This window comes from Coregonus lavaretus (assembly GCF_964263955.1).
Source record: "Coregonus lavaretus genome assembly, chromosome: 7".
Taxonomy (NCBI): domain Eukaryota; kingdom Metazoa; phylum Chordata; class Actinopteri; order Salmoniformes; family Salmonidae; genus Coregonus; species Coregonus lavaretus.
Genome location: NC_139994.1, coordinates 35,048,904 through 35,059,835, shown reverse-complemented (window position 1 = coordinate 35,059,835; position 10,932 = coordinate 35,048,904). Strand labels below are relative to the sequence as shown.

The window sequence follows — 10,932 nt, the reverse complement described above, 5'->3', positions numbered from 1 at the left end:
AGCCTCAGATTGCAGCCCAAATAAATGCTTCACAGAGTTCAAGAAACAGACACATCTCAACATCAACTGTTCAGAGGAGACTGTGTGAATCAGACCTTCATGGTCGAATTGCTGCAAAGAAACCACAACTAAAGGACACCAGTAAGAAGAAGAAACTTGCTTGGGCCAAGAAACACAAGCAATGGACATTAGACCGGTGGAAATCTGTCCTTTAGTCTGGAGTCCAAATTTGAGATTTTTGGTTCCAACTGCCGTGTCTTTGTGAGACGAAGAGTAGGTGAACGGATGATCTCCGCATGTGTGGTTCCTACCGTGAAGGATGGAGGAGGAGGTGTTATGGTGTGGGGGTGCTTTGCTGGTGACACTGTCTGTGATTTATTTAGAATTCAAGGCACACTTAACCAGCATGGCTACCACAGCATTCTGCAGTGATACGCCATCCCATCTGGTTTGCACTTAGTGGGACTATCATTTGTTTTTCAACAGGACAATGACCCAAAACACACCTCCAGGCTGTGTAAGGGCTATTTGACCAAGAAGGAGAGTGATGGAGTGCTGCATCAGATGACCTGGCCTCCACAATCACGCGACCTCAACCCAATTGAGATGGTTTGGGATGAGTTGGACTGCAGAGTGAAGGGAAAGCAGCCACTCCTTCAAGATTATTGGAAAAGCATTCCTCATTAAACTGGTTGAGAGAATGCCAAGAGTGTGCAAAGCTGTCATCAAGGCTACTTTGAAGAATCTAAAATCTAAAATATATTTTGATTTGTTTAACACTTTTTTGGTTACTACATGATTCCATATGTGTTATTTAATTGTTTTGATGTCTTCACTATTATTGTATACACCGAGGAACTTTAAGCTTTTCACCTTCTCCACAGCGGCCCAGTTGATGTGGATGGGGGCGTGCTCCTTCTGCGGTCTCCTGAAGTCCACCATCAGCTCCGTTTTGTTGAAGTTGAGGGAGAGGTTATTTTCCTGGCACCACTCTGCCAGGGCCCTCACCTCCTCCCTGTAGGCTCTCTCGTCATTGCTGGTAATGAGTAGGACTCTGTGTTTTACCAATGCAAAAGTGATTGCTTTTGATAAAAACGCCTGAGATGCCTTACCAATCAAAACTAGTTAGAAAATTCGAACATATGTTTTGTGGAAAAAATATGTTGTATGTTTCTGGACGATGCACCATGCTGCCTTGTTGACAACATGACTGAGCAGCGCATTACTGTTGGATTTGAGAAGGGCGCTCCTTCTTCACCGTTTTTGCCCGTTCACGTCACGGGCCATAGACCGGTGCACCTTGGTTCATGTTAATAGAACTCCCTCTGAGTCGGTCTCGAGGAGTTAGTCTGAGCGTATTTCTTCTTGTTGTTTTAAAACCGCTAGACACCGACTGGAGGCATTGAGTAGAAGATGGCGGATGTTGAAAGCGATGAAATTCGGTCGGCTCTCCCTTCGGCTTCCCGTAATGGACCCGCTGCAGGTTCGGTAGTTGGTACTGGAGTCGAAAATGCTACCCAAGTGACGTCAGGTCCACGGATGGTTAGAATTGTAAAGTCGGAATCAGGATATGGATTCAACGTTCGTGGACAAGTTAGCGAAGGAGGACAACTGCGAAGCATCAATGGGGAATTGTACGCACCTCTTCAGCATGTCAGTGCTGTTTTGCCTGGAGGGGCAGCGGACCGAGCTGGCATATCAAAGGGTGACAGGATTCTGGAGGTGTAAGTCAGCTTTCTTTACCCGTAATAATAGCGGTCGGTAGCTAGTTGGCTAGCTAGTTACCTCTGGGGATGACTGATGCCGCGTTCAAAACAACTGGGAACTCGGAAATCTCCGACTTCAGCGCGTTCAGGCAACTGGGAACTCGGAAAAAACTACCTCCGACTGGGAAAAAATATATTTGAAAGGTCATACAACTCGGGATTCCTCATCATGCCGCGTTCAAAACAACTGGGATCTCAGAAAAATACGAGGTGAAATTATGACGTCAGTGGTCTTCAGATCGGAAAGTCGGAGCTCTAGAAAGAGGCCCGAGTTTCCGAGTTGGAATTCCGAGTTGGATGACCTTTCAAATCGATTTGAGTCGCAGCACCGAGTTGAGCCTGTTATTTTTTTTGGGGGGGGGAGGGGGTCCCGAATTCCAAGTTGGTTTGAACCCTTGGAAGTCAGAGAGTTCCGAGTTCCCAGTTGTTTTGAACGCGGCAATAACTAGGTAACTAGCTAAGTGGCTAACAAGTTGCTAGCTAGTTAACCTCACTGCAGTAATTGACTTAAATGTTATCTGTAGCTAGCTAGTAAACGTTAACTAGCAAGCATTTTAGTAAACAAATCCAGACCGACAATCATTGAACACATTTGTGAGTAGTGTGTGTTCAAAAATCATCGCACCACCACAACAAACAATATGATCTTTGCTAGCTAACTAGCTAATTTGGCAGAGGTACAGTACGTTTGAGCAGTCAGTGAGTGATCTTAACCCTGTGCTCATGAACTGAGAATGTCAGAGTTGTCATTGGTTTCTTGGTAACGTTAATAATTTGATTAAATGGGAGATTATAAAGACAGGGCTCTCTCCCAGTCTAGTGTCCTCATGACTGACAGGATAATGACAGTGAGTAGGTCAGTTATTGTCATCAACCAACTGTAGACAGACAGTTCACCAACTCAACTCAACTGTGTGAAAGGGGAGTTTTACTAAGTCTGACAGTCTACCATAACCAGGCTAATCACCCCCGTGACTGTATGTAGCTAGTCAATCATGCTTTGAAGTGTGTTTGTGTGTCATGGGTTGCTTGTAGTTGTGTTGGTCAGTGTGTTTTCCCATGCCATGGGCATTGTTATTGCCCTATTTCTGTGTGCATTTGTGTGCAAGTCAGTGTGTCTGGGTGGAGCAAGGCTGGACCCCAGTTTTAAAAAATGTTTGGGGAAAGGCCAGCACCTCAAGTCAGGAAAAGCTAATTTTAATCAGAACCTCAGAGGAGGGAATTAACTTTTCATACCTTCCTAAAAAAGTTGCAAATGATATGGTCTTCCTACACCACATTACTCAGTTTATGTAATTGCAGAAGCAGTACAGTCTGTTCAGGGCACTGATTTTTCTACTTTTAATTGAGTGTTAGTTTGCCTTACTCTTGAGGAACAAGAAAATGGAAACAATACCAAACTTTTCTTGGTCAATGACAAAACGAGAGAAAGAATGAGGAACGGTAGACAACTTGCTGAGGCATCAAAAGGGTATTTCTGCGTCCAAATGGCACCCTATTCCCTATGTAGTGCACTATGGGCCCTGGACAAAAAGAGGCATTATATAGGGAATAGGGTACCATTGGGAAAAAATATATTTGAAAGGTCATACAACTCGGGATTCCTCATCATGCCGCGTTCAAAACAACTGGGATCTCAGAAAAATACGAGGTGAAATTATGACGTCAGTGGTCTTCAGATCGGAAAGTCGGAGCTCTAGAAAGAGGCCCGAGTTTCCGAGTTGGAATTCCGAGTTGGATGACCTTTCAAATCGATTTGAGTCGCAACACCGAGTTGGAGCTGTTATTATCTTTTTTGGGGGGGGTCCCGAATTCCAAGTTGGTTTGAACCCTTGGAAGTCGGAGAGTTCCGAGTTCCCAGTTGTTTTGAACGCGGCAATAACTAGGTAACTAGCTAAGTTACTCAGTTTATGTAATTGCAGAAGCAGTACAGTCTGTTCAGGGCACTGATTTTTCTACTTGTATTTGAGTGTTAGTTTGCCTTACTCTTGAGGAACAAGAAAATGGAAACAATACCAAACTTTTCTCGGTCAATGACAAAACGAGAGAAAGAATGAGGAACGGTAGACAACTTGCTGAGGCATCAAAAGGGTATTTCTGTGTCCAAATGGCACCCTATTCCCTATGTAGTGCACTATGGGCCCTGGTCAAAAATAGTGCATTATATAGGGAATAGGGTACCATTGGGATGCAGCCTTTGCCTTCTTAACAGTATGTTTTTATCCATCAACTAGTGCAACTAGGCACTTTGTCTGTGTCGTATGATAAGTAGTGTTCATGTGACACATTAATCAGCCACTACTGCTTCCCCAGCAATTGGAAATAAACTTGATGTGTGTAGTCAAGTTATTCCCCCAGTGCCTACACCTCTAGCTCACGTCAGTGGATCAGGCTTGTAGGTTGACCAAAGTTAGTTTGTTTACGCATGCACACTCGCTGTTTTACTATATGGCTTTAGGCTGTTGTCAAACCCTCCTATTGATTGAGGGAAACTTAAAAGTTATGCAACATCTTATTTGCGATTTCAAATCATTTAGATCCACCCTTGTCAATGAGTGAAAAATGAAACATTCTCATGAAGTAGCCAGAAGTTGGGCAACTCTTTCTTGGTACTGTCCCTTTTTATTTTGACTTTATCCCTATTCAGTTCACCTACCTTCAAGTTTCTATATATGGTATTCATGAGATTAATTTGGCAGATGCTACAGATAATAGTTTTTCTGATTTGATAGAAGGATCAGGGCTACATCAAAGCTGTGCTGTGGAGAGGTGTTAGCCTACATCTCCCTCTAGCCCTTTTTTTGTCTCCCATTCTTTGTCACCCTGAAACAGCTTGTGAAAAGTTCCCAATACAGACTCATTTTCAGATTGCTACATTTTCCACTTTGTATTAAATAGGGTACTTTTCATTTAAATGTTTCAATTCGCTAGTCTGTCGAGCCCACTCCCTCTAGAATGAACGATATACATCTTCTAGCGATCTATTGATAGGATGGGCACCTGTCAGTCACGAAGCGAGTGATGACAGGGAAATGCATTAGAGAGGAAGAGGTGAAGCATTTCTATGGTCTTATTTTTTACCTAAGCTTGTCGCCTGCTTTCCCCCCTTTGAGACAACGGCTCCAATTGTTAGGGAGGAGACATGAGCATCTCATCATTATATACAGATCTCTAGATGCTTGTGAATTTGCATGTCCCATGCAATGTAATTGGTAACGATGAGTCAAAATCCACAATTTAGCCACGTGGCGTCGTGGCGCATAGTAGGCTATTTATTGTGTGTTGATTGACAACTGAACAGCAAGTGTTGACTAGTTTATAAAAGATGTCAAACTGACTGAATAAAGTCGATCTCCTATATCCCTTTGCCATTCCTAAATCATGCAACGTGGTTATATGTCCATGGTATCGTATCGGGACAAGTAAACCAAAGTATTTCCTACGTTTCCTTTCCTAGGATGTCTGAGCTTGCCAGAGAGTGATGCTAAAGTGAGTGACTCGTCAGTCAGTGTAGCCTACTGAATAGCATCGGTGGGAGAGCCTTTAATTTGGCTCCTTAATTTGCACAGGCTACTGGTAGGCTTTTTGGCGATTATCTGCAGATGAATTATGAAAAGAATTGATGACGATGGTGAATCATCATTGCAGGAATAATGGGTAGAGGAGAGCATCATTGAAAGAGAGCGACCCGGCTCTACGTATTTTACTGATTTGTGACCCACTGATACCGCCCCGGTTAGAAAGGGAATAAAGCAGCCCAAGAGTTCACACACATTAACTTTATTTAAACACACTGAAGAAGATGGGGGATGGTAGTGGTTCTGTAACAGAGGTAATGAATACACACATACCGAATGGATACACCAGGGCGCAAATGCGCAGATACAGAATCTTACAGAATAAATGGCAAAGGACTGTATAGATTGCATATGCTACCTGCAGAGTATTACACAGTAAACACAGAGGGGCAACATACAATAGGCAATAGTAGTAACTAACTATGAAGAACAATATACAAATGTCACACAACTCACTTTGGGCACACACACCATCCCACAAGTCCAGAGATATGAGTGAGTCCAGCTGTTGTTGTGCAGGACAGAGATGAGCTTGCTGCTCTCTCTGACTGCTTGAAGGAGACTGCAAGTATTGTGTGACCTGCAGAGTCAAGAGGATGGGCAGATGTCCGGTCCCTAGTAACCTCCCTAACAACCTATCAAGGCACAGGTCACACACGTCAGAGAGAGTTTGAGAGGCACCTGTATGGTACTCCCTAGACTCTCAGGCTTCGGTCGTGGGGAATGGGAAGTAGAGTGTGCAGCTCAGGGTTGTGAGGTGCTGATAAGTCACCGGCAGGGAATTCGTAACAGCCACCCCTAAATATGAGCAGCATACAAAATAAGTAATTCCCTGCTGGAATGTCAGGCTGGAGCCCAATGGTCCCAAGGCAGGCCCCCCCCCCAACTGAGACAGGCAAGTCCCCCAATGCAGGAACCAGAGGAGGGCCCAGGGCAGGCCTTGGAGCAGGCCCCAACGGTAAACTCGGGGCCAGATCAGGAGGCAGTGCTGGTGATCCAGAGCAGATGGTGGATCAGCTCGGACCCCAGAAGCAGGAATAGGTAGTGCCCCTGGGACAGGACACTGGGGGGCGAAGTCTGAGTGGTCGGCCCCGATGAGGTCTGGTGTGTCCCCCACTGTCACATCTGGGTTTGAGTCCAGCGGTAGCAGGACTGGAGCTGGATCAGGTGGTGCACGCTGGGCAGGAGCATCCTGGACACAACGAATGGGACCAGGGCTATGGCTGGGTCAGGTGAAACTGTACTGTCCTTAACTGGTGACAGTGGTGTGGCTGGGTCTCCCTATGGGCCCAGGTCAGGGCTGGACCGGTCATCAGAGGTAGCAGCAGACAGGGCCGGTGCTTATGGAGGATCCCCTAGCTCAGGGACAGGCAGAGCGTTAGAGGCAAACGGGGCCTCTGCCGCTGGCGACGGCTCGCCGGGTAGCTTTGGCTGGTGATGATCTGGAGGCGGTGAGGAATAGGGTCTGGTCAGCAACAAGTTTACTACCGCGTGGGGATGCTGCTGGAGTCGCATAGGCTGCCCGAGCCAGGGAGAGGGTTCCCCCAGACTCCGCCGTGCCCGACAACTGTGCCGTTGCAAAAGAGGCAGAATAGTCTAACCCTAAAGTCAAAGTCGTAGACGGTAACGTTGCTGGGATTGGAGAGGCGGCGTCCTGCTACTGAACTCCATACGACTATCCCAAGGCCTCCACTGCAACCTGTTGAAGAAAGACAAAGACACGGCGGTTGGAACCAAAAATGGACTCCAGACCAAAGGACAAATTTCCACCGGTCTTAATGTTCATTGCTCGTGTTTCTTGGCCCAAGCAAGTCTCTTCTTCTTATTGGTGTCCTTTTAGTTGTGGTTTCTTTGCAGCAATTCGACCATGAAGGCCTGATTCACGCAGTCTCCTCTGAACAGTTGATGTTGAGATGTGTCTGTTACTTGAACTCTGAATTATTTATTTGGGCTGCAATTTCTGAGGCTGGTAACTCTAATGAACTTATCCTCTGCAGCAGAGGTAACTCTGGGTCTTCCATTCCTGTGGCGGTCCTCATGAGAGCCAGTTTCATCATAGCGCTTGATAGGTTTTGCGACTGCACTTGAAGAAACTTTCAAAGTTCTTGAAATGTTCTGTATTGACTGACCTTCATGTCTTAAAGTAATGATGGACTGTCGTTTCTCTTTGTTTATTGAGATGTTCTTGACAGAATATGGACTTCGTCTTTTACCAAATAGGGCTATCTTCTGTATACCACCCCTACCTTGTCACAACACAACTGATTGGCTCAAACGCACTAAGAAGGAAAGAAATTCCACAAATTAATTGAGATGCATTCCAGGAGACTACCTCATGAAGCTGATGAGAGAATGCCAAGAGTGTGCAAAGCTGGCAAGGCAAAGGGTCGCTATTCTCAAATATATTTTGATTTGTTTAACACTTTTTTGCTTACTACATAATTCCATATGTGTTATTTCATAGGTTTTATGTCTTCACTATTATTCTACAAATGTAGAAAATAGTAAAAATAAAGAAAAACCCTTGAATGAGTAGGTGTTCTAAAACTTTTGACCGGTAGTGTATATTCTGCTCCATACGAACCATATGTTCTTCCTGTACTTCACTCCCATAGGCTCCAGAGAAGGGGTATAATCCACATGATATTAGTCCACTGTATACCCCGGAGCCATACTCCACTGGACTGCAGGTAGGCAGTGTGGAAAGTACCCTGTGTGGTCTCTGTGTGACCTGCAGAGTCAAGAGGATGGGCAGATTTCCGGCCTCTTAGTAACCTAATCAGGGCACAGGTCACACAGGTCAGAGAGTTTGAGAAGCAGGTTTAGGGTACTCTCTAGACTCTCAGGCTATGGTCCTGATGAATAAGGAGCAGAGTGTGCAGCTCAGGGTTGTGAGGTGCTGATAAGTCATCGGCAGGGAATTCGTAACCATCATTCTGATCCATATGGTAATTAGGGCCCTCATGGAATCCAGGCATTAAAACGGAATTCAACAATATAAAAGCATGTATTGACCTTAGTAGCGAATCCACTAAATGTATTGAAAATGTATTCATTTGCCCAAGTTTATCATAAGACATGAACATCAGTGATTCGTATTTCCTGCAACTTTCTGAAGAGGCAATGAGAATACCACTTTGTGTAGCTGTTAGCAATGATGCTAATGAAAACAGTCTTCTGGTAGATATAAAGGTTTTCCCAGAAACCTTCTCAATCAAATGTTAACTACAAAGTAGCCTGTGCTTACCTGGCAGAATGATTATTTTCATCAATCCAGTGGGTATTTGTTTTGCTAACTCTATCATATGTGCGCTACAAAAACACAGCTAAACAGCCTCTTGCTAGGTGTGCACTTCAATTAAAGGGTAACCACACCCAAAAGTCAAAATTTCTCAGATTATTCCCAGACCTCAAGTGGTCTCCTGATGTGGTTTAAGCATTGTTGTGGGCGTGTGATTTTTAAGAGCAAAAACCTGTAAAAAACGGAAACCTGTAAAAACAAAAACTTAAATTTTTCAAGATAATGTGGGCTATTTCATTTTTCTGTTTTAATAAAATAATTTGAAGAACAAACATTGTGGCAATTTCATATCTTGCAGTAAAACTTTAATCTCAAGAGAAGAGGGGTTAAATGTTAAAGATGTTCATGTTCTCTTACATAGAAAATAGTCCTGATCATATAGAGGCATGGGGTGTCAAACATACGACCCTCGGGCCGGATCCAGCCCGCAGGTGGTTTGAGTAAAAAGTAAATACAAAAATCATCCAATTAAATCTAGATAGTCAGGGAGCATGGAAAAATCTGAAAACGATGGATGGAGGACAATTTGTTTAGCAAATTTTGACAGCGAGGAAATGTAACACATTTTCAGTGCGGCCCCGACCGACCTCGTTGACGACCGAATCCGGCCCTAACAACAACACTGAATTCATACATTTTCAATAATTTAAATTGTAAAGTCATGTCTTTCTACACAATACCACAACAAATCTTTACAATTTGGGAGGTAAACTCGATAAAGTATTAAATAATTTTGCTTTGTATTTCAGATGGTATCAAGGCATTAGAATGTACCGGAGGCCACCAAAATAGAGCTCCTTCGACAAAAAAAATGGCTGGCTGCTTTTTCTATTTGGCTGGTTACTATGTACTTGTGGAAAACACTGATTTTCCCCTCTAGTCTTGTTGCCTTTTGCTTTCTCTTCCATCTCCCTCCACCCCTCAGCCTTTGTTTGTCTCACTTTCTTGTTTGCTATTACTAAAATAAATAAGTAATGACGGGATCAGTGTGTGTGGTAGGCAGGCAGGCAGGCAGGCGCTCCCCTGCCCTCCCTCCCTCAACCCCCTTGGTTCTCAGAGGCAGATTAGCCGAGGCACCTGATGCTGCTGCCATCTGGCCTCTGCACCGTGTGTTAAGGAGGGAGGCATGTCACCACAGGGTAAACTTGTAGGCCGCCTTGTAGGGCGGCAGGTAGCCTAGTGGGCCAGTAACCGAAAGGTCGCTGGTTCGAATACTCGAGCCGACAAGGTGAAAAATCTGTCTGTGCCCTTGAGCAAGGCACTTAACCCTAATTTGCTCCAGGGGCGCTGTACTACTACTATTGCTGACCCTGTAAAACAACATTTTCACTGCACCTATCCGGTGTATGTGACAGTAAAACATACAGTACCAGTCAAGTTTGGACAAACTTACTCATTCAAGGGTTTTTCTTTATTAAAAATAAATTAAATAATCAACATTGTAGAATAATAGTGAAGAAATCAAATGATGAAATAACACATGGAACCAAAAAAGTGTTAAATCAAAATATATGTTTTCTTCAAATAGCCACCCTTTGCCTTAATGACAGCTTTGCACACTCTTAGCATTCTCTCAACCAGCTTCACCTGGAATGCTTTTCCAACAGTCTGGAAGGAGTTCCCACATATGCTGAGTACTTGTTGGCTGCTTTTCCTTCTCTCTGCGGTCCGACTTATCGCAAACCATCTCAATTTGGTTGAGGTCGGGGGATTGTGGAGGCCAGGTCATCTGATGCAGCACTCCATCACTCTCATTCTTGTTAAAATAGCCCTTATACAGCCTGGAGGTGTGTTGGGTCATTGTCCTGTTGAAAAACAAATGATAGTCCCACTAAGCCCAAACCAAATAGGATGGTGTATCGCTGCAGAATGCTGTGGTAGCCATGCTGGTTATGTGTGCCTTGAATTCTAAATAAATCACAGACAGTGTCACCAGCAAAGCACCCCCACACCATAACACCACCTCCTCCATGCATTCTGGTGGGAAATACACATGCGGAAATCATCCGTTCACCCAAAGTAGCCACCCTTTGCCTTGATGACAGCTTTGCACACTCTTGGCATTCTCTCAACCAGCTTCATGAGGTAGTCACCTGGAATGCGTTTCAGTTAACAGGTGTGCCTTGTTAAAAGTTAATTTGTGGAATTTCTTTCCTTAATGCGTTTGAGGCAATCAGTTGTGTTGTGACAAGGTAGGGGTGGTATACAGAAGATAGCCCTATTGGTAAAAGACCAAGTCCATATTATGGCAAGAACAGCTCAAATAAGCAAAGAGAAACAACAGTCC

At 44.4% G+C, this 10,932-nt stretch overlaps 1 protein-coding gene across 1 annotated transcript in view; it reads left to right on the top strand.

The window, feature by feature from the left end:
* Window positions 1–1,399: 1,399 nt before the first annotated feature.
* snx27a (sorting nexin 27a) overlaps window positions 1,400–10,932 on the top strand; it is a 53,403-nt gene continuing 43,870 nt past the window's right edge. Inside the window, exon 1 of the mRNA XM_084165583.1 lies at window positions 1,400–1,724. Coding sequence (XP_084021709.1) covers window positions 1,414–1,724 — 311 coding nt within the window. The 5' untranslated portion in view covers window positions 1,400–1,413. The remainder of the gene's footprint in view (window positions 1,725–10,932) is intronic.